The 24,810-nt window shown below is 44.4% G+C and overlaps 1 protein-coding gene across 1 annotated transcript in view; it reads left to right on the top strand.

Annotated features, from left to right (window-relative positions):
• EXOC4 (exocyst complex component 4) overlaps positions 1-24,810 on the top strand; it is a 295,460-nt gene that overhangs the window by 50,761 nt on the left and 219,889 nt on the right. Inside the window, exons 4-6 of the mRNA XM_081957613.1 lie at positions 11,406-11,590; positions 13,321-13,427; positions 16,383-16,626. Coding sequence (XP_081813739.1) covers positions 11,406-11,590; positions 13,321-13,427; positions 16,383-16,626 — 536 coding nt within the window. The remainder of the gene's footprint in view (positions 1-11,405; positions 11,591-13,320; positions 13,428-16,382; positions 16,627-24,810) is intronic.

Here is a 24,810-nt window from a genome sequence, read left to right as displayed (position 1 = left end):
AGAAAAAAGGCTGAAAAAGCCCCCCCAAAAAAGGGCCGAAAATGAGGGGCGCAGAGGCAACCCCCCTTTTTTCATTTTCCTTTTCTAAAGAGAGTATCAAGGACCCCACAGTCGTTGTCCTCCTTGTCCTCGTCCTCCTCCTGCTCCTCCTCCTCACAAACCCCATTTCCTTCTAGCACTGATGACGTTACCTAGTTGGGTCATGAAACGTCTGCAAGAAATCCACAAAGCTCAGAGAGCACCAAGGACTACAGTTCGCCCCCAAACTACAAAGATACTCTTCTCGTTCCGTTCCTCATAGGTGTGCATTTTCCTTTTGGAGGCAGGGGTGTTGCACGAGGCGTCACTCTTCCCACCAGTCCCGCCTCCCCGTCCCAGAATATCCCAAAGCGAAAGCAGCAGATCTTACTTTTTCTGCTATCACAGCTCCCTCCTCCCTTTCCCTTCCTTAATCCGGCATGTCAGAGCAAGCCTAGAGAGAGAGAGAGAGAGAGAAAAGCACCCTCCTCTTTAGCCAAACAAAAGAGAACACAAAAGTAGTCTAATCCCAGCAGCTGGTTGGGATTTGCAAAACCTGGCCCATCCGAGACACCCTCATTACATTACCAACCCCGAGACGCAAAGCGGCACCAAAAGGCTCTTGTTTAAAATAATATTTCGTTTGTCGGGACGTCTAGCAACAAAAGAGGATGCGTGTTTGGGCTTAGAAAAAGATGATTGGATTAAAAGACTTTGTGGAAACAAAGGGACTCATCCAAAACCTTCATGTGTTGCAGTTTCTAACACAGTCCTAGGCTACATCAACAGAGGGAGAGAATCAAGATCATGTGAAGGGTTAATACCACTTTATAAGGCCTTGGGAAGGCCACACTTGGAATACTGCATTCAGTTTTGGTCACCACGATGTAGAAAAGATGTGGAGACTCTAGAAAGAGTGCAGAGAAGAGCAAGAAAGAGGATGAGGGGACTGGAGACTAAAACATGAAGAACGGTTGCAGGAACTGGGTATGTTTAGTTTAATGAAAAGAAGGACTAGGGGAGACATGATAGCAGTCTTCCAAGATCTCAGGGGTTGCCACAAAGAAGAGGGAGTCAAACTATTCTCCAAGGCACCTGAGGGCAGGACAAGAAGCAATGGGTGGAAACTAATCAAGGAGAGAAGCAACTTAGAAATAAGGAGAAACTTCCTGACAGTTAGAACAATCAATCAGTGGAACTACCTGCCTCCAGAAGTTGTGAATGCCCCAACACTGGAAGTCTTTAAGAAGAGATTGGGCAGCCATTCGTCAGTGCAATCAAAATTTGAATAAAGTGGCGTATAGATTGAAATTAGAACTGGGGAAAAAAAGATTCTGCACATTGATCAATTTAGATTAATGTTTCTCGAACTCCGCAACTTTAAGATGTGGGGACTTCAACTCCCAGAATTCACCAGCCAGCGTGCTGTAGTAGGGAACTCTGGGAGTTGATGTCCAGACATCTTCAAAGTTTCCAAGGTTGAGAAATTCTAATCTAGATGATAAAATAGGCTCCCCTTTGATGTCTGTCTGGCTTTGCGCAGATTGTGTTAAGTAAGGAAAACAACATTATTATTCAGACAGTGTTTTTGTTACTTCATCCTAAAGATGGGAATACGTGACTTCTTCCAAATCTCATTCACTTTTGGGATAAGGAAGAGACGGTACTTTATTTAAAGCATGCAAAGATACCCACAGGTCTTTTCAAATGTATATATTTAAATGTACTGTCTTGTTTGTAGCCATTCTTCCTTCATGTCGTCCTTGACTTAACAACCACATTTGGGATTGGAAGTTGCGTCATGAAACGATGCAATTCTTCAGCATGTCATCCTGTGACCGACCCCGGTTTTATGACCATTTTTACTGTGGTCATTAAGAAATCACGGCAGTCGTTAAACAAACCAACTGCTCCTTAAGGGAATGAAGTGATCCTAAATCAGGGGTGTCCAAACTTGGGAACTTTAAGACTTGTGGACTTCAACTCCCAGAATTCCCCAGACACCCCTGTCCTAAATGAATCAGGTAGTTGCTAAACAGAATGGAGATCATGTCACTGCACAACACCACAGATATCGTAAAGGCGAGCTGGTTGCTAAGCCCCTGAACTTGATCACGTGACTGCAGGTGGTGGGGTCGGTCATAACTTTGAGGACAGTCACAAGTCACTGTTTCCAAGGCCGTTTTGTTACTGTCTTTAAACGAACGGTCATAAGTCGAGGATTACGTATAAGTAAAATTGCTTGCATGCCCTTAGAATTTATCCATGGCTGGCATCATTGCCTGTCAAATCTAATTTTTTCAGTTGTGCATAAACTTAGATCTTCTTCTCTGTTCAGTTTTAAAATTTCTGCCTGGTTAGAAGGCTCAGAAGGCTCCAAAATCAATCTTAGCATAATAACCGAGCTGGAAGGGACCTCGGAGGTCTTCTAGTCCAACCTCCTAGAAAATACACTCTTGGCTACCTTTTCTATAGTTAAATACAGTAGCCTTCAGCTTGGATGACCACAAGGGAAATTATTGTGACCTAAGATGCAAAAATAAGGGAATTAAGTGCAGAAGTTCAGGATAACCGAGCTGGAAGGGACCTTGGAGGTTTTCTAGTCCAGCCCCCTGCTCCAGCAGGAGAACACATACCACTTGCGACAAATGGCTTCTTAAAAACTTCCAGTGATGAAGCACCCACAACTTCTGGTGGCAAGCTGTTCCACTGGTTAATTGCTATCATTGTCAATTCTCCTGAATTGCAGGTTGCTTCTTTCTTTGTTCAGTTTCCTTCTATTGCTGACTCTATAGGTAGGGAAAAAACCCAGAAATAATAGAGACCGGAACTCTTGTAGCTATTTTTAAAGGCTACGGTTTGTGTGTGTGTGTGTGTGTTTATTTCCACCCTTGTTGAGTTGATCTGATTTATGTATGTTCTCCGGAGAAGGAGCGGCCAGCCCCCTCTCTAATTATTTATGTGTTTGGTACTTAAATGTGATATATCATTCATTTCCCTGTAGGAGCTGCCCTGCAAGATTACCGCGTGTCTGTCTTGCTGTAACTCTAAACCTTTTTCCTTGTCCTTTATTGGATCATTTTATTTATTTAGGATTTATTTATGGCTTTCTTCCATCTTGGAACTGATTAGGATTCGATCCGGACCTGGAGAGCTTCAAAAGAAGAGCATTGTTTGGGGTGTCCTTCCCAAATTCTTTTTATTATCACTGTAAAACATCGCAACGGTGGGAAGGAACAGTTATGTGCTACCAACGTAGCACTGTTAATCCTTCCCTTGCAACCATTCATTTAGTGGCTGTCGTAAAAAAGTGGAGGCAGGGAAACAAGTGACTTATGACTGTGGTTCACACTTAAGCCGTTGCACCATCCCCCCCCCGGTCACATGATCAAAATGGCGACGGACTCGCACCGGGATCATGTAATCCCCTTTTGCAACCTTCTGACAAGCAAAGTCAAATGGGGAAACCAGGTTCACTTAACAACCGCGTTACTAACTCAACAACTGCTATGATTCACTTAACAACCGTGGCAAGTAAAATCATAAGATGGGGCAAAACTCGCTTAACCCATTTCTCACTTAGTTAGCCACGTAAATTTTGGGCCCGGTTGTGGTCGTACATTGACGACTTCCTGTATCAAATGATTTGCTTTAAGAACTGTGGCAAGAAAGATGGTAAAATGGGGCAAAACTCACTTCACAACGGTCTCGCTTAATAACAGAAATTTGGGGTCAATTATCATAAGTCAAGGGGAGGAGAAGGAGGAGGAGGGGGGAGAAGAGGAGGAAGAGAAGGGGCAGAAGGAGGAGGAGGGGGAGAAGAGGAGGAAGGGAAGGGGGAGAAGGAGGAGGAAGAGGGGGAGGACAAGAAGGAGGAGAAGAGGAGAAGGGGAGAAGGAGAAGGAGGAGGAGGGGGAGAAGAGGAAGAAGGGAAGGGGGAGAAGGAGGAGGAAGAGGAGGAGGGGGGAGGACAAGAAGGAAGAGAAGAGGATGAGGAGAAGAGGGAGGAGGGGGAGAAGAAGGAGGAGGGGGAGGAGAAGAAAAGGAGAAGAAGGGGGGGAGGAGGAAGGAGCAGAAGGAAGAGGAGAAGGAGATGGCTGTAGTTGACCTCGGGGGGAGGGGCAGGTGGGCATGGCCAACTGGGTGGGTGTGGCCAGCTTGACGCCACTTGCTGGGTGTGGCCAACTGGGTGGGCGTGGGCAGCTTGAAGCCACTCCCCAAATGGCTGTCACGTTTCCTCTTTGCCGTTTCCTCTGTGCATTGGGTAGACCAGGCCGAAGCCACGCTGGCCTGGTGTTTTCGCGCTGGGTAGACTGGGCTGAAGCAATGTGGGCCAGCCCCTTACGTTTTCCAGGCTGCCCTTGCGGGGCCAGTTCTGACCACATTGTGAGCGGGATGCGGCCCACGGGCCTTGTATTTGACCCCCCTGACCTAGAAATACCCAATTCCTGCGACCATTGTTGCTATGTTTATTGAATTTCATTCAGGTATTTAATTTAAGCACTCTTTTATCTCTGGTGAAACATTTCAGAGGTTTCAAGGCTTATTGAGATGTCAGTAGACTGTTCCAAGCAGGGTTATTGCGTTGCAGCATTGGAGCATATTTATATCTATAATAAAATAAAATCCTGTCGGCTTTGTTTGTGTTTTCCTCCTGAAACTTCCCAGTTTTGAAAAGAGTATTAAACGGTGAAAGGTCTCCCACACTCAAAATACCTTCTTACTATACTCTGCAGAGGCAGGAATGGTAGAGCTTATAAAAGGCCAAGAAAAAAAAAAGGCAAAAAAGAAGGTGTCTTTTTCCTTCTCTTTTTAAAGCTGTCTGTATATCGCAGTTGGGGAAATGTTTTTAACCTCCTGACATGCACTCCTCTGATCCTAAAGAACATTTCAGCTGACACTTTTGTTCTGACACAAAGTCATATTACATGCTCAGTAGCACATCTCACTTGGAAAGTACTCGACATCTGGGATTTGGGATGAATTTTCAGTCCCGGCATTTAAAAATAAAATCATTTTAGAAAGGTGAAATTTAGAAATTAAAGAGAGTCAGTTTAGTCTAGTGGTTAAAGTGGCAGGCTAGAATGCGGGAGCTTGTGAGTTCAAGTCCCGCCTTAGACATGAAAGGCAATTGGGGGTCTTAGGGCCAATCAACAGGAGACGGTGAGTTCTAGTCCCGCCTTAGACATGGAAGCCAATTGGGGGACTTAGGGCCAATAACCAGGAGACGGTGAGTTCTGATGTTACCCAGTTGGGTCATGAAAAGTCTGGAAGACAAAAAACAAGTTTAGAGAACACCAAGGACCCTACAGTTGTCCTCCTCCTCTTCTTCCTCCTCCTCTTCCACTTCCTCCTCCTCTTCCCCCCAAACCGCGCTCCCTTTTAGCTCTGATGATGTTACCCAGCTGGGTCCCTTCTAGCGCCAACGATGTTATCTTGTTCGGTCATGAAAAGTCTGGAAGAAAAAAAACAAATTTAGAGAACACCAAGGACCCCACTGTTCTCCCCCTCTCCCTCCTCTTCTCTACAACAGCCCCCCTTTCTTCTAGCACTGATGATGTTACCTAGTTGGGTCATGAAATGTCTGCAAGGAAACCCCCAAGCTCAGAGAGCACCCAGGACCCCCACCTGTTCAACTCTGATCTACAGATGTTCTTGTCAACTGGAGACAATCCCTATCAATGCCTGACTCTCATTTGTCCAGAAAGTTGCATTTTTTCCCCATTCATCAGCCTGTTGCTTCCAACACTTTCCATGCCTTTATCTAATTTATCAGCCAGACTGATCTCTTGGCGCTGCCTGAATAGCATTAATGTCTATACCCGTTAGCCACTTAGGAGACCATGAAAAACATCTGTTTTGGAGAACATGAATGCTCCAACTGGAAGTCTTTAAGAAGATGTTGGACAGCCATTTGTCTGAAACGGTATAGGGTTTCCTGCCTAGGCAGGGGGTTGGACTAGAAGACCTCCAAGGTCCCTTCCAACTCTGCTATTGTATTGTAAGTCTGGATCGTTCTGTTATTTCGATTTGTTCCTGCAAATCATTTGTTGAAGTTGGCAGTGTATAAATTATAGCTAATCCTCGACGTACGACCACAATGGAGCCCAACATGGATCTTGCTAAGCGAGAGATTTGTTAAGTGCCCCATTTTACAACTTTGCTTGCCCCACTTGTTAACTGAATCACCCCAGTTGTTAAATTAGTCGCACCGTTGTTAAGTGAATCCGGCTTCCCCACGAACTTAGCTTGTCAGAAGGTCGCAAAAGGGGATCGCGCAATCCCGGGACACTGCGACCGTCATAAATACGAACCGGTTGTCTAGCATCCGAATGGAAATCATGTGTCCACGGGGATGCGGCAATGGTTATAAGAGTGAAAAACTCGCAAGTCAGGTTTTTTTTTGGCTGCCTTTGTAACTTTGAACGGTTGCTAAATGAACTGTCGTAAGTCGAGGACTACACACATCATGGAAATCAAATGAAATAAGGAGTTTGGACAAAATTCTCACCCCATCAGCAATAAAATAACAGCCCTCTGGTTAAAGCTACAACCCCCCCCCCCCCCCCCCATGGACGCAAAGCAATCAGTTTATGCATCTTGGCCATTAATGCAAAATATGAACGAAATCACCATGTTTTTAAGTTACTAATTTTCCAAGGAGGAGGCCGGATACGTTTCCCGGGAGAAGGGGGGGGGCTTAAGACTTCCCCCTTGATCCTGAACGTTCTCGAGAGGAGGCAGAGAGCGGGGCCTTGGTAACACTTCACATGCTTCAGCCGTGTTCATGCATATGTAGATGAGTTTTCCGGTCTGGGGACAGTTCCCCAGACGAACCTCGAGATGTCTTGGTTGCATGAGATAGCGAGGAATTAGGAACTCAAGTTCAAGTGTTCAGACAATCGCCGGACTTGGATAAATGCGCCAAGAGCCATCCATAGTCATGAGTTCACGGCGGGTCTATAGGATTTCATGTCGGTATTAAATGGAGGTCCTGGAAATACTTAAAACTGCCACGTTTAAAGAGGAACCTAAACTGGTCAGTTTCGGCTTGGGGAACCTGGCTTCCAGGGGGGATAAAAATCGATGGTTGTTTTTTTTTTTAAAAAAATCAGATGTTTAAAAATGTAAATCAGATTTTTAAAAATGTAAATCAGATTTTTAATTTTTTGTAATCAAATTTATTTTAATAAAACGCTTTTGGAGATTAGATAGATAGATAGATAGATAGATAGATAGATAGATAGATAGATAGATAGATAGATAGATAGATAGATAGATAGATAGATGATAGATAGATAGATTTCTATTTAAGATACATTCCTAATTTAGTTTATTCGGTGTGAAATGGAGCTTAGTTCTGCAGTATGAGGCTGTATATTCTGCAATATTGGGACTGTCGGTCAGAGGAAGAGCCGCTGCGGGACAGAGATGACAGCTGCTGTTTAAAAATTATGATTTCAATCAAGTTGATTTAAATCCAGCCTTTTTACTCGTGATTTCAATCGACTTGATTTAAATCAAATCCACCATGCTGGCTTCCCAACTGGACCTGGTTTTGTTTTCGAGCCATGAAGGTTTTCCTCTTCAGTAAAATTATTAGTAGTCCATGACTTACGACAGGAAGTTAGGAGACTTGGACATCTTAGTCTGCTTTTACTGTATTTTTCAGAGTATAAGACGCACCAAGATTTTGAAGAGGCAAATTTTTTTAAAAAAAGTTTTTGCACTCTGCAGACCTCCCCCAAAACAGCCCTTTTTTTTGCGAAAAGGGGCCCATTTTGTTTTTCAAAAAAAAAAAAAGTGCATGAATAGCCTTTAGGAGGCTTGTAGAATGCTCCTGGGGGTGTGTGCAAAATTGAGCAAAAAACAGCCTGTTTTTCACTCATTTCTGCCCTCCCCAGCCCCCAGGAGCTCTCTGGAAGCCTCCTAAAGGATATGCATGGCCATTTTGGAGAAGGGGGAGGAGTTTCAGGAGGCAAAAAATGCTGTATTCAGTATATAAGAGGCACCCAGATTTCCAGCCTCTTTTTTGAGAGAAAAAGGTGCGTCATATACTCCGAAAAATATGGTAATCATGATCTTTTAGAGCAGATTTGCCTGGTCTGCCCTGCTCCAGATGTTTGGGCCCGGCAATTGAAGGACAAGCACATCTGGAAGATACCTTGTTATGGAAAGCTGTCCCAGAGGCTTTTGTTCTGTTTTTTCCTGTTTTAATGCCACTTCTTGAAATTCAATTGTAGCGAGCACAGGTAGTCCTCGACTTACAGCGGTTCGTTTAGTGACCATTAGAAGTTACAACGGCATGGTCACCCTTACGACCATGATCAAAATGTGGATACGTGGCAACTTACTCGTATTTATGATGATTGCAGGGTCCAGAGGTGTTACGAGACTTTCAAGAAGAGATTGGACTGCCATTTGTCTCCATAGGATCTCCTGCTTGGACGGGGGTGGGTGGGTGGGTGGGTGGGTGTTGGACTAGATGACCTACAAGGTCTCCTTTTGCGTCCTTCTGACAAGCAAAGCCAATAGGGGAACCAGATTCACTGAACAATCGTGTTACTAACTTACCAACTGCCGCAATTCACTTAACAATGGAGGCAAGGAAGGTCGTAAAATGGGGCAAAACCCCCACTTACCAAATGTCTCACTTAAGAACAGACATCTTGGGGCTGCCCTTGGGACGCGCCCGGAGACTGCAGTTAGTTCAGAACGCAGCCGCGCGGGCTGTGATGGGGAGTACGAGGTACTCCCACGTAACACCTCTCCTGCGCGAGCTGCACTGGCTGCCTGTGGTTTTCCGGGTGCGTTTCAAGGTGCTGATTACCATCTTTAAAGCGCTCCATGGCACGGGACCTAGTTACTTGCGGGATCGCATCCTCCCACATACATCCCTGCGGCCAATACGCTCACACAGGGAGGGACTTCTCCTGGTGCCGTCCACTAGGCAATGCCAGCGGGCGACACCGAGGAGTAGGGCCTTCTCTGTGATGGGCCCAACCCTCTGGAATGACCTCCCCCCCGACATTAGAACCACTTCTGACCTCCGCTCCTTCCGGCAAAAACTGAAGACCCACCTGTTCCGATTAGCAGGCCTGGCATAATTCAACTGTCCCTCCTGGCAAATGTATTATATCTGGTTATTTTAGGGGCTTTTTAATTTACTGTATTTGTTTTTAGGGGTTTGAATTTATTTTATATCTGCTTTGTACAGTTCTTTTAACTACATTTTAACCTCCTCCATGTCAATTGTCAACTGTACATATTTAATTTAATTTTATTGTATCCTGTTATATTTTGTATGAACTGTACACCGCCCCGAGTCCCTTGCGGGAGAGGGGGCGGTCTAGAAGCATTAAATATTATTATTATTATTATTATTATTATTATTATTATTATTATTATTATTATTATTATTATTATTGCGGTCGTAAGTCGAGGACTACTTGGCGGGATTTACATTTTTTTACTATCGGTTCTGTGGGTGTGAGTTGGTGGCCGTGGCAGGGGAAGGATACTGCAAAATCTCCATTCCCTCCCGATCAGCTGGGACTCGGGAGGCTGAGAATACATGGGGGCAGGGCCAGCCAGAGGTGGTATTTGCCGGTTCTCCAAACTACTCAAAATGTCCACTACCGGTTCTCCAGAACTGGTCAGAACCAGCTGAATACAATCTCTGAATAGGTGACAAAAACCCACACTTAAGAAGGGCACAGCTAACAGGTAGATTGCAACGTAAGGATCTCTTCCCATTTTTTAGTTAAAGAAAATAAACAGCCCTCTGTTCCATTGACGAGACATGATGGATGCATGGGGAGCTTAAAACCATAAGCCATCATGGAGTATATTTCTCATTATTAAATGAAATATTGTTTAATTTCCTGCGAGCTCTTGAGGATGTCTGTTTACCTCCTCTTTCCTTAAGGTAGCCGTGCTGGATTCCTGCAAAATGAGATTTACTGACTTATTATTATGCAAAAAGGAGACACTCTCCTTTTTTGTGGCCAGTCCTCTCTCTTTTTCCGATGTATTTACGCTGCTGCCCAGGGATAGTCAACTGACACAATTAAACAGAACTGCTGAAATATTTATCATGATCTAAATTTTATTTAAGCCCTCTGGAAGGTCACCTTAAACACCAGGTGATCCGTAAATTGGAAATATTGCCGTAGCCACTGGTTGGTGCCAGGCCTTTTAAATGCACCGGAGTTGGACATGACTCAGCGGCGCCCGAATAATTAAAATATTTAGCAATCCCAGGGATATAGCTGGCAAAGAAATCCCTTTTGAGGCCTTGGGTTGGTGCTTCAATTACCCTGTGGCCAGAGCAGTAGCGTTCCTGGGGATTGCTAAAATTTAATCGAGGGTTATTGCAGAGACGTTTGGAATAATATCAAAGGGGTATTCTTCAAAATCATTTTCTTCTGCAATTTCTTCTGAAATCCCTTAGTCTCGACTTCATTTTGCTGAATGCAGAATCTTCCTTTCACTCCCTCCTTTCCTCACTTCTGTGTTCACCCCTTTCATCCCCTGCTTTTTAAGACCAAGAAAGAAGGACTGTCTTGTTTGGTTAGAAAGAAATATGTCAGGCCGTTTGATGAGGTTGTCATCAGAATTTGACCTAGGTAAATCGTATATGAAGAACCCGATTTACAACAGATAGTTTGGTGACGGTTGAAACTTAAAGTATATCTTTCCAATTTTAGTTTATGTGCTGCCGAAGCGAGCACGGAACTTATAATGTTACTGAAAAAAGCAATTGATGACATTTTTCACACTTTGGCAGCATCCCCATAGTCACGTGATTAAAATCCAAACTCTGGCTACTAGCTCATATTTATGACGATTGCAGTGTCCCAAGGTCACGTGATCCCATTTTAGAATAGAAAAACAGAGCTGGAAGGGACCTTGGAGGTCTTCTAGCCCAGCCCCCTGCTTAGGCAGGAAATGGTTGTCCAATCTCGTCTTAAAAACCTCCAGTGTTGGAGAAGCACCAAGCAAGCAAGGAAGGAAGGATAGTAGAATAGCAGAGTTGGAAGGGACCTTGGAGGTCTTCTAGTCCCACCCTTAGGCAGGAAACCCTACACCATTTCAGACAAATGGTTGTCTTAAAAACCTCCAGTGTTGGAGCATTTACACCTTCAATTTTGTGACATTCCGACAAGCCAAGTCATAACTGTCTTACTAACTGAACAACCACCGTGATTCACTGAACAACCATGGCAGGAAAGGTTGTAAAATGAGGCAGAACTCACTTCACCAATGTCTCGCTTAGCAGCAGAAATCTTGGGGCTCAGTTGAGGTTGTAACTCGAGGACTACCTATATTTTACCTGTAATGACTTTGAGAAATAGCTAAATAGACCCTTATTTTTTTGTTCAAAGGTATCGGCTGTAGAATCCCTGGAAGGGCCGCTCCTACAGGTAGAAGGACTGGGCGACCTGAGGCTGGAACTTCACAGTAAAAAGATGAACATGCACTTAGTTCTAATAGATGAACTCCACCGTCATCTTTACATCAAGTCTACCAGTAAGGTTGGACAACGGAATAAAGAAAAGGGGAGAATAAGGTCAGTCTCATTTATTTATGTGCTAGCTGGCTACCCATGCTTCGCAACAAAATTATGTGATCGGGCTATGCAGGAGAAATTCAGTTCACAATCTATTGGCTCAGTGGTGGTCAGTGAGTGAAACACGTAAGGGAATACCGTTCCTGCCACCTTGAGTCCGGAAGCAGTGTGGAAGTCGTAGACATTTGGGTGAGGTACCAACGTTTAGTACTGTAAGGAGCCCCAGACCACTCCTGAGTGAAGGAGTGGAATGTCTGCCAGTGTAAACAGTGTGGTAACGGAATGTGAGGCAACTGGCAGTTGGAACAGAGTTCTTTTCAGGTGAGGAGGGGGAGTAGAACTCCTTAGCATCAGAGTGTGTTAATTACTGTATAAGAAATAATAATGATCTGATGGTCATTTTGAAAAATCCTTTCTTAATGAGCACGTAGAAGCCAAGAGGAACGTAGGTGCCAAATTTCAAGTTTGTAGGCTTTATGGTTTTGGAGATTTCGTGATGAGTGAGTGAGTGAGTGGTACTTGGCTTTTATATATATAGATTCATTTAGCCACTCATCTCGTAATTGTAACTCTATTAATGCAGGAAAATGGACTGTATTCTGGCATCTAGCAAAAGTGTGCAGCAGCCGCCAAAAAAGCCAAGGCAATCCTTAGCTGCATTAATAGAGGGAGACAATCAAGATCAGGAGAGGTACTAATACAACTCTAAAAAGCCTTAGTAAGACAGAAAAGGAATAATGGATGGAAACTGACCTGGAAATGAGGAGGAATTTTCTGACAGTGAGAACAATCGACCAGGGGAACTGAAGTTGCCTTCAGAAGTTGTGGGAGCTTCATCCCTGAGGCTTTCAAGAAGAGACCAGACTGCCCTCGGTCAGAAACGGTGTAGGGTCTCCTGCTTGGGCAAGGGGTTGGACTAGATGACCTAGAAGGTCCCTTCCAACTCTGTTAATCTGAAAAAAGAAAAAGGAAATTTGGACAGAGCTGTATAAACCAACTGTATAAATGGAACTTGTGACCATTTTTCACTCTTATGGCAGTGCAGGAGGGGGGGAGGGAGAGGGAGGGGGATGTTTTTGTACGTGGGGCAGGGGCGCACACAGTTTTATTTGTGTGACTGGCAGTTGCGGTTGCTCCCATGGCCCTGTTGCAAATAAGCCACAGCCCACAGTTTTGCAACGCCTGGTATAAACCAATTCAACCTTGAAAAAAGCATTCATCATTCCCGGGGACAAATAAACCATCATTATTTTCCCTTTCCCTTTCAAGAGTCCACTTTGCATGGCATTTTGGGTTGTTTTGATGATGATCGTTTGATGGCTGGCCATGTACTTTGTGCAGTTTTTTTGGATACAAAAGCCTTCTAGATTTTCTTTTTTTTTTTTAGACCGTTTCAAGGTTATCAAACCGTATAGTCGCAATGTTGTGGCATCGTGAGCAGCAAACATCCGCTCCTTCAGAAAAGTTGGAAGGGATGGGTGTCTTCCCAAACCAAAGTTAAAACAGCATATAAAATCATATTAAAGTTACAAAGCTAAACAGATTAAAATGTTCAAAATAAAAAACGAAGCTTTGCCAGTCCTCCGTCCTCACGTAATTCCTCCCTCGGGGATGTTGAGATCTGTTATAGAAACTTTAATCTTCTCATTTACATTTCTGCCATTTGTGAATGCCTGCCGGTGTTCTCTCCTAGCTTGCAGTGGTTAAGTTTAATTTTTTTTCCATTGCAGTTCCCATGCGAAGGAGGCCTCAGCTCTGTCTCATCTTGACGTTACTAACTTATCCACTCCTCGCAAGTTTGACTCGTCTCAATTTAGCACTCCAGGAAATTCAAGCGGTGAGTGATGAAATAATCGTGTGTGTGTGTGTGTGTATATATATATGTATGTATGTATGTATGTATGTATGTATGTATGTATGTATGTATATTTGTGTTGTATTTGTGCTGATAAATAAATAAAGGGAGAATAGTATAGATCTATTTCAAGCTATTTAGCTCTCATATTTGGGCATACCAGGTGCTTTGACATAACACTTACTCATTTCCTTGGTTCAGCTGATAAGGGAGGAGAGCTTGTGGCTTAGAGGCTAGTACAACTGCCTAACATGTAAAAACAGTCCGGGTTCGAATCCCAGTGAGGGTATGGCTAGCTGATGAGAGCTAAATAGCTTGAAATAGATCTATACTAATCTCCCTTTATTTATTTATCAACACAAATGCAACACAAAAATGGTTTCCTGCCTGGAAGTCTCCTAGGGTGGAGCTGAAAGGCAAAAGGGAAGCAGTATGCTCCCTCCCATAGTTGGGCATACCAGGTGCTTTGACACACACACACACACACACACACACACACACACACACACAGGTATTCCATGTGTGTATAGGTGCCTTTCGCATACCTATTTGAAGTTTACTTTGGAAAGAAAAAGCTTTGAATTCAGATATGACTTCAGCTGAAATAAATGTGATGAAAATTGTGTGTGTTTGTGTGTGAGAACGAGAGACAGATGGATTAGTTTTCCACAGTGAATCCTTCTTGCAGGGTTCTCCTTAGTCTGGATTTCATGTATATCAGAATTTCAGTCCATTATTAATTATAAATTTGTTTCTTTATTGAGTTTGGATCTGTAAACCATCCAATCTTAACAAGGCTGTTGGTGGCTCGCAAGAATACAAATATACAATAAAATTTAAAAAGCCACAGTGAGAATCATAAGACACCTCACCTTCCTCTTCAAAGAATAATCCAATACAAAGAATAAAACTAAATAATACATATATTTCCATGTAATACACAGAAACTAGAACTCACTGTCTCCTGGTGATTGGTCCAAAGTTACCCAGCTGGCTTTCATACGTAAGACGGGACTAGAAGTCACAGTCTCCTGGTGATTGGCTGAAAGTCACCCAGACTGTTTTCATCCCTAAGGCAGAACTAGAACTCCCCTCTTTCTGGTTTCTAGCCTGCTGCCTTCACCACTAGCCATGTGTTTTATCAGAACTGAATTTGTCCTGCTCTCACTTGTCTTGAGTCAGAAAGATGCTGGTTTAATCTGTAGGATTCATTTAGATTCTACGGTTCCTCTTGTTTTTCCAAGGTTTTTGTGGGATGTGGGTGTGAAGCTTTTGGCAGGGGAATTTGAGATCAGAGAAACAAAACAGGCCGATTGTCAGGGTTCCAAATAGCATCCAAAAGTAAATCAGAGTCCGAGGCAAAGGATTCCTCAAAGTCCCAATTTATGAAGAGAGCCATGTTGGCACGTCTGGGAAAACCCGAATCTGAACACTTCCCGGTTTTCCCCACCCAGTTGAAAGTTCAAGATCTTGCCCCCACACCCACAAGTCCATCCCGTGGTCCAGTCTCCCACTGCTACGCTGGCAGTTCCACCCATCCAGTTACGGTCAGGTGCAGAGGTGCAGAGACAAAGGATGACCTTGGCTTTCTAGAAAGAATTCTGTTATGGCTAGATCTCATCTAACTCTGTACAATCCCCCCTCCCACTTTCCCACTATAGAAAATGCATAGAAGAATAATAGAAAGTGTGGCAGGCCAAAGATGCAAAAGAAAAGATGGCTGCAGGCCTGATACAGATGAGGTGACAACGTTTGAATTCTAAAGGCCGTCACAATGATTGTTTCCCAGCTATTAGTAGCTTTCCCCCTTCCTCTATGTGGGCTTTGACAAGTGCCGTTATTGAACAGGTGAGGCTTTCGATGCAACCCTAAGTGGAAAATAGCCGAGGTTTGCAACTTTTGACTGACAGGTCTGCTGTTAAGAAATAGCACGCCGACTCCCAATTGATGAAAACGTTCCTGCAAATCTCCTTCACTCGAGAACTGTGGTCACCACTGACCCATCCGCAAGATTGACTTCACTCCAATTATTTTTATCGCTCTTGAGTGGCTTATAAGAAACAGTTCAGACAAGGTCTTGACGTTTTGCTCCAGCGCTCACTTAATCTGGAAGGGACCATACCTGGATGGGTTTTCATCAGAATTGGCTGAGTTACAAACTGAAACGAGCCTCTCCAAACCCTCCCCCTGCCAGGGGTCCAAGTAACACCCCCGTCTCCGAAGACTCCGAGGCTCGAGTTCCCTCCAAGTTCCATTTTATTAGAGGTGCCCTATTGGCACATCTGGGGAAACCCGAATCTGAAAGCTTCCAGGTTTTCCCCACCCAAATGAAAGTCCAAGCCCCTGCCCAGCACCCACAGGTCCATCCCATGGTCCGAGATGCCTCCCAGTCACCTCATCGCCAGATGACCTTGACTTTCTGAGAAAGAGCGTTGTTATGGCTACACATCACCTACACTCTGTATAATCCCCCCTCCCATTTTCCTACAGTAGAAAACTTCCAGTTCCGGTGACCGACACAGATTGGATCTTGAAAAATAAAATCTCATGGGCCCTGGGTAAATCTTTGGACATGCCTCAAGAAACTGTTTCCGATAACTAGAAAATTTTTGGCCTGTGCAGAAGCAGATAGGCTTACCCTAAAATTAAAAAAATAAAGGGGAGTCGGAAGATTATGAAGTTTGGAACAGATTTTATTCTTGGTATAAGACAAGGTGACAACACTGGGACAAATTGTAAATGATGTGATTGGATAGAAGGATGGATAAAGTCCTAAGTAGATTGACAACTAATGGATGAGTTTATGTGTATATACTGTGTTTGTATAACCACAACGGCTGCGCTGCACTATTTTAAATGCAAAAACAATAAAAATATATTTGGGGGGGGGGAAGAAACTGTTTCACGGTTTGGGTTGGTTTTTTTTTAATATTTCAGGAAGAGAAGTCAGCTTGATGGAAATCAAGGAAGATTTAGACCTGGATCCCGAGGAGAAGAGCTCGGTCTTTATGGGCATCCTCATCAAAGGACTGGCCAAACTGAGAAAAATCCCACAGACCATAAAGGCCATCCAGGACCGTTTAGAGCAAGAGCTGAAGCAAATTGTCAAGAGATCGACCACGCAGGTGGCAGATGGGGGCTACCAGAGAGGGGAGAACGTAGTCCAGGAAAACCAACCCAGGTGAGAGCCTTCCTTCCTTCCTTCCTTCCCATCTATTCCTTCCTTCCTTTCTCCCTCCCTCCCTTTCTTCCCATCCCTTCCTTCCCATCTCTACCTTCCTTCTCATCCCTCTCTCTCTTCCTTCCCATTTCTTCCTCCCTCCCTTCCCATCTCTTCCTTCCTTCCTATCCCTCTCTCCATCCCTCCCTCCCTTCATATCTATCTCTTCCTTCCCATCCCTCCTTCCCTCCCTCCCTTCCTTCCCACTTAGCAACAGCACTTAGACCTACCGCTATATACTACTTCACATTGCTTTACTCTAAGCCATTTACAGAGTCAGCCTGTTCCCCCCAATAATCTGGGTCCTCATTTTACCCACCTCGGAAGAATGGAAGGCTGAGTCAACCTTGAGCCGGTCAGGATCGAACTCCGGACAGTGAGCGCAGTTAGCCTGCAATACTGCATTCTAACCACTGCACCATCAGGACTCTCCATGGTGCCACCACGGGATTAGGGAGAAAGGATATCCAAATACGGGTTTTAAAAAATTCTTTTGTCTTGTTCTTTGTCCTCAAAGGGCCCGGATTAAATGCAAGTAGACCTCGATTGACAGCAGTTTGTTTAGTGACCGTTTGAAGTTCCAAGGGCACTGAAAAAAGTGGCAGGATTGTTTTTCACATGACTGTTAACAGCAACCCTATGGTCACATGATCAAAATTCAGACTCTTGGCCGCAGACTCACCTTTGTGACCATTGCAGTGTCCATTGCAGTCCCGTGATCTCCTTTTGCGACCTTCTGACCAGCAAAATCAACGGAGAAGCCAGATTCACTTAACAACCGTGTGACTTAACCACTGCAGTGATTCACTTAACAACTGTGGCAGGAGAGGTCATAAAATGGGGCAAAGCTCAACTTAATAAATGTCTCACTTAGCAACAGAAGTTTGGAAGTCAATTGTGGTCGTAAGTCGACCACCTGCATCATCATCATCATCCTCTCCATTTAATGACCCCATAATCCCTTGCGGGGTGGAATCTGGGCCATTGAATGAAGCTGAGTGTTTTACTGGCCAGATGCTATCCCTGTTGCCAATGAGGAGTTTTGTTCAGCAGATATATTCTCATTGTGCCCAGAGAGAGAGAAATATCCGCCTCTACCTAGGATCGAACTCGCAGCCTCCTGATTGCAAGACAAGAGCGCCACCTCTAGGCTACCGCACCCCTCCGAGGACCGCCTGCATGGCCAATTTAAAAAGTGAACTCCTGCACAGAGCCTTGCGACTATGAAAAGGTTGGCCGTACAAGAGAAAGGGGAGGAGAAGAAGAGAGGAGAGGGAAACAACACATCAACTCAGGAGTAAAGAGTTAGGATTTAACAGACAAGCAAGAGCCCAGCGTAGCTTGTCTCTCAGAAGAGCTGATGGACCATCAGTTTCCCTCATCCTTCCGTGGCATCTTTGGATAAAGAGTGTGGCTTGACGACGGTTACGAAATGTTTCCAGCCAGGCTGACCTTTCGTCATCCTGAGCTTGACCGGCTCATGTCCACCCCTGGGTCTCCTAACAGGCAGTTTAACTAATGAGGAAGACACTAATGCTTGGAATAACCTTGGCCGATCCTGCGTTCGGATTCAGCCATGCGTGATTCATTAAGCCATAGTCCCTTCTCTCTAACTGTGATCTGATCTGTTGAGGACTTGACGATCTGCATCAGACTAACAAAAGCAAGAGGGGATGAATTAAAAGTACAATACAAACTATCAAAAGCTAGTTTGGTCCAGCAGTTAAGGTGCTGACCTAAAACCAGATGAAAGTGAGTTCTAGTCTCGCCTTAGGCATGATCGCTGATGGCCAATCACTGGGAAGCAGTGAGTTCTAGTCCTACCTTAGGCATGAAAGCTGGCTGGGTGACTTTGGGCCAATCATCAGGAGATGGTGAGTTCTACTCTCACCTTAGGCATGAATGCCAGTTGAATGACTTTGGGCTACTAACCAGGAGACTGTGAGTTAGTCCCACTTTAGGCATGAAAGCCGACTGGGTGAGTTTGGGCTAGGTGGAGAATTCTGGGAGTTGAAGTCCACATATCTTCAAGTTGCCAAGCTTGAGAAAACACTGAAATAAGGGTACAAGCTGCGTGGAAATGGCAGGGAACACTAGTGGTTAGCACTGGAGCCACAAAATTAACTTGGATTTCAGCGTCCCAAGGAAATGATGCCCTCCTGAAAAGACGGAGGCCGTTAGTCCCTAGCCTTTCTGCTGCTGTTAGCAGGCCGCAAGGCAGAGAACAAACATAAAGCAACTTTGCAATCTTCAATCTGCAAAGAATGGAGGATAAATTTGGGTGGGTTGACTTAGAGGGGGTGGGTGGGAAATCAATTAAGCCAAACTGCCTGGCATTATTTTCTAATTGACGTTGAGGGGATTGGTCCTTCTCCCATTTGCTGACCTTACAAATTCAGCGTCCACTGGAGCAAAGTGACTTTCTGACAACGTTCCTTAAATCTTAAAATTGGGAGTGAGGGAGAATAGGTGTTGTCCCAGCTCAGGGGTCAGCAGTCTGCAGCTCTGGAGCTCCATGTGGCTCTTTCATCCCTCTGATGCAGCCCCCTGTTGCCACCACAATTTTGAGAGGAGCTACCGGTTTGGGGGGGGGGGGGGGGAGCAGCACGGTGCGCCAGGAACTGGATTTCTGGTTAGCTGCAGAATTGAACGGCGGTACCATTGTGGCTCTTTTGAGTGTTTAAGTTTGCTGACCGCTGTCCTAGCTCTTTCTAACCCCCCATAAAACAGATTCTGGCTCTCCCCAACTGTCCTGAAAAGCAGAAAAGAAAGAATGATGCCAGAGTTACAACAGCACCACTGAAAAAAAGCGACTTAACGACCAGTTTTCCATCCCTATCACCGTTACAGCATCCGTTCACATGAGCAAAATTCAGAAGCTTTAGCAGCTGAACTCATATCTATGACGGCTGCGATGTCCCCTGGGTTATGTGACTTTCGCGACCTCCAAAGTCAATGGGGAAGACAGATTCACTCAACAACCGTGCTGTTAACTGAACAAGGGTGGTGATTCGCTTAACAACTGCCTCAAGACAGGTGGTAAAATGGGGCAAAATTACCTTAACGAAGGTCTCAATTTGGGGCTGAAGTGTGAAAAACGGTGGCAAGTGACTGTTTTTCCAGTGCTTCTGTAACTTTGAATGGCCACTAAATGAACAGTCGTAAGTCGAGGACTCCCTCTACGGAAGGAACATTTTGCTTGGGCATTCGGCTGTTTGTGGATGTCTTTCGGTCACTTGCCGTATATCCTTCAAAGAAGAATAAACAGCAAGGGTTTTTCAAATTGCTCTCTTCTCTGAGTAATTTCCTGTGACAAGTTACTGCCAGAGCATAAAATATGTATAGGTTTTGCTATGGTACATTAATTACGATAATTGGGTTTTAAAAAGGCATAGGGAGCGGTAATTGAGGAAGAGGCTTTGATAAGGATATGGAAGTAAGTGTCTTATAATAAAAACATGATAATTGATCAGCTGATGTACCTTGAGACTTCAGGTTTTGCTTTTATACATACAGCCAAGGTTGACTCAGCCTTCCATCCTTCCAGGGTCGGTAAAATGAGGACCCAGATTGTTGGGGGCAAGAGGCTGACTCTGTAAACCCCTCAGAGAGGGTTGTTAAAGCACTATGAAGCGATATATAAATGTAAGTGCTATTGATAAATGAGAAGGGAGGGAGGGAGGACCACGGTGGCACAGTGGTTAGAAAGCAGCATTGCAGGCTAACTCTGACCACTGCCAGCAGTTCGATTCTGACCGGTTAAAGGTTGACTCAGCCTTCCATCCTTCCGAGGTGGGTGAAATGAGGACCCAGATTGTTGGGGGCAAGAGAGCCTGACTCTGTAGACAGCTTAGAGAGGGCTATAAAAGCTCTGTGAAGCGGTATATAAGTCTTAAGTGCTCTAGCTAAGTGGGAAGGAAGGAAGGAAGGAAGGAAGGAAGGAAGGAAGGAAGGAAGGAAGGAAGGAAGGACCACAGTGGCACAGTGGTTAGAAAACAATATTGTGAGTTCCGGTTCCGGCGGCGGCGGCGACGGGCAGCTCTTTGCCCGCTCCGGCTCCCCGGTGGGCTTCCCCACTCCTTGGGGGGCACAGGACACCCCGCAGAGGGGTCCTGCCGGAGGGGCGGCATCGCGGAGGTCTCCTGCAGCGGCGGCAGCCGGCGGGGGCTCTCTCGCGCGCCCAAGGCACCGGGGAGCAAGCTCGGAGGGCGCATCGCGTTTCCACGCCTCGCGCCTCGCTACAAGCCGACTGGAGAATGCTACAATTGAAGGAAGCAGCTGCGGTGCGGTGAGGTTGCCTCTCTCTTCATCCCTTACTTTGCATGAAGATTTGATTCAGCTTTTAAAACTTTAAAACAACTTTCGGAGCATTTTGGAGGTGCGGCTGGAGGGAGGGGGGTTTTCCCCCCCCCCCTTGGACAAGCGGCAAGAAACAATTTTGCTCTCAGCCCCCGGGGAAGGAGGAGGGGGGAGAGCCAACGAATGAAGCCTCACTTAGGCTGAGATGATTTTCTTTTCAATTTAATTTTACATATTACAATGATTTGAGGACTTTTGGAACTTTTTAAAACTTTGTTACGCCTCTGTGCCCAAAACTGGCAGGGCAAGATGGCACACTTCCGTTGTCTTTATGAACTCTGAAACCTGACTCCACCTTTAAAATTCAGGCTTCCGGTCTTTGTCTCCGTGTCTCCCAGAGGAACCTCTTGTGGATTGGTATTTTTTTAACCTTCTAGGGGAAATTTTCTATCTATTGCCAGACTTATTGGAGAGATTCTCTTCTGCCTGGTTATTCTGCTCCCGGATTCACCTGGCTACCCTTCTTTTCTAATTGCTTACTTCATATTTGGACTGAACTTTTAACGTTATAAAGGATGGCATCTAAAAGACCCCCTCCTGGAAAACCTGGCTTTGCCACTTCTGCTCCAACATCCGCAACATCCAGTCCAGCCACACAGTCAAAGATAACAGAACTGATGCAACATAAGACTATAGAGATGGACTTTCAACAAATGCTTCAACAAATTCTACAGGGCCAGGAGGAAATCAAGAAACAGTTAAGGGAAATGAAAGATGAAATTAAAGAAAATCAAGCCCAAATATATAAGAACTCACAAAGACTGAATCTTGTGGAAGGGGGGGTGGAGGAGGTGAGGGGGGTGGTGGAAGCTGTGCAGAAAGGGAACAAAGATCTTGACATCCAACAGATGAAATTAGAATTTGAGAGAATGTCCTATTATCTTAGATTTCAAAATGTTATAGAAGAAGATGGGGAAAATATAAGGGACATCATGACAAACATTCTGGCTGACTATACACACAAAGAAAAACAACAGATGGGGTGGGATATAGATCTGGTTTATAGAGTGAACTCAGCTTATGCTAGAACACACAATTTACCCAGGGAGGTTCACATTAAATTCCTTAGAAAAACCACAAGAGATGAAATTCTGGGTGTACAAAGGGGGCAAGCATTGACATATCATGATATGGAGATAACCATTCTGAAGCAGATCCCTAAGAAGATTAGAGAAAAAAGAAAAAATTATTCGCAATTAGCGAATAAATTATACCAGAAAGGGGTGTGGTTTAGATGGTTGATGCCTGAAGGTATGTTGATATTCTGGGAGGAGACAAGAATCAGAATTAATTCACCCATAGAGGCGCAGGCCTTTATGGAAAAAAATAAAACACTCCTAGAGAAACCACCAGACACTACAACGGACACGCAGGACACGGGAGGGGCCAGAGCTCTGCCAGTGGAGGGAGATGGGGCAATAGCAAGAAGACTCAGATCACAGAAATAAATATGAAAATCATATTATTATAAATTGACCGAAAGTGAAAATGGAATTATATTTGGATTTTATATTGTAATGTTTAATTTGATTGAATTTAATAATAGATCTAATATGCTGATTATAATCAATTATATACTAATGCATTATATATAAATGTACGCTATGGGTATGGAGGGAGGGGGGCCTCACACACTTTGCAACTGCCAAAATTTGTATACCTGTCCATTTACCCTTTTCCCTATAAATTTTGAAAAACCAATAAAATTTTATTACAAAAAAAAAAAAAGAAAACAATATTGTGGGCAAACTCCACCCACTGTCAGCAGTTCGATCCTGACCGGCGCAAGTTTGACTCAGCCTTCCGTCCTTCCGAGGTAGATAAAATGAGGACTCAGATTGTTGGGGGGGCAAGAAGCTGACTCTGTAAACCGCTTAGAGAGGGTTGTAAAAGCACTGTGAAGCGGTCTATAAGTGCTATTGCTCTATCCGCGGACCCCTTTCCCTTGTAATGTTTTGTGTGTTGAAGTACTTAACAACTTTCAGAGCATATATCTCACTAAAATCTGTATTTTATTACGTTTTATTAACTTCGCTTCGAGTTCTTCGGGCAGAACAAAGCCACAGGAACAGATTTAAAAGGCCTGAAACAAAAAATTGGAACATTTTTATGGGTTTGGAACGGAGGTACTTCTGAAGCCCTTTTCAGAACGTTTGGAGGGAATTATTAAATTCTGGATTAGCTGCAGAATACTGAATTATTCTTTCGAGCCCATATATTTTTTATGTGCCCATGTTTTTAAAAACGAAGCTCAGAATTAAGTAGTCCTTACCTTCAGACTGCTTAGCGATGGTTTGAAAATATGGGTGGTCCTTGATTTACAACAATTTGTTTAGTGACCGTTTTGACTTTACAGCAGAACTGCAGTGTCCCCATGGTGATCAATGGTGAAAAGAGTAAGGTTCTACATTTAGGCAACAAAAACGGAATGCACAGGTACAGTATAGGTGGTACCTTGCTCAATAGTAGTAACTGTGAAAGGGATCTTGGAGTCCTAGTGGACAACCATTTAAATAGGAGCCAGCCGTGTGCAGCAGCTGCCAAAAAAGCCAACACAGTTCTAGGCTGCATCAACAGAGGGAGAGAATCAAGATCACGTGAAGTGTTAATACCACTTTATAATGCCTTGGTAAGGCCACACTTGGAATACGGCATTCAGTTCTGGTCACCACGATGTAAAAAAGATGTGGAGACTCTAGAAAGAGTGCAGAGAAGAGCAACAAAGATGATTAGGGGACTGGAGACTAAAACATATGAAGAACGGTTGCAGGAACTGGGTATGTCTAGCTTAAGAGAAAGAAGGACCAGGGGAGACATGATAGCAGTCTTCCAATATCTCAGGGGTTGCCCCAAAGAAGAGGGAGTCAAGCTATTCTCCAAGGCACCTGAGGGTAGAACAAGAAGCAATGGGTGGAAACTAATCAAGGAGAGAAGCAACTTAGAAGGAGAAATTTCCTGACAGTGAGAACCATTAACCAGTGGAACAGAAATTGCCTCCAGAAGTTGTGAATGCCCCAACACTGGAAGTCTTTAAGATGATGTTAGATAACCATTTGTCTGAAACGGTATAGGGTTTCCTGCCTAGGCAGGGGGTTGGACTAGAAGACCTCCAAGGTCCCTTCCAACTCTACTATTGTATTGTATTATCTGATCAAAATTCAGAGGCTTGGCCACTGACTCACATTTATGACAGTTGCAGCTTCCTAGGGCCTTGTCTTTTATGACTTTCTGACAAGCAGAGTTGACGGAGAAACCAGATTCGCTTCACAGTCATGTTTCTAACTTAACAACCGCAGTGATTCGCTTAACAACAGTGGCAAGAAAGATCATAAAACGGGGCCAAACTCAGTTAAAAACTGTTTCGCATAGCCATTTTTGAGGAACAATTGAGACCTGCCTATCTTAGTTTTTTGGCAGGAGTGGGCAAATCTGTAAAGCTATCTGAAAAAGGGGACTTAAAACACAGATCTAATGTTGCAACAGTCCCCGTCCCCCCCGGGGTCATGTGATGGCACTTTCGGCCCCTTGCGGCATCCGGAGGTCATGTGACTACATTTTGGCAAAATCATGCCCATAGCAAAAAAATCAATTTGCACTTACGATCACCACATTTGCTGAATTGTTGTTGTTAGTTGTGAAGTTGTGTCATCGCGACCCCATGGACAACGTTCCTCCAGGCCCTCCCGTCCTCTACCATCTGTTACAGTCGTAACTCAAGTTCTACCTATCTAATAAAACAGCATCCCAATCTTATATTTAAAACACACCTGCTAAAAGGAAATTCCT

This window comes from Natrix helvetica, assembly GCF_964273705.1.
Source record: "Natrix helvetica genome assembly, chromosome: 6".
In the NCBI taxonomy this organism is placed as follows: Eukaryota; Metazoa; Chordata; class Lepidosauria; order Squamata; family Natricidae; genus Natrix; species Natrix helvetica.
The sequence above is the reverse complement of the archived record's forward strand: the minus strand, read 5'-3'. Positions and strand labels throughout refer to the sequence as shown.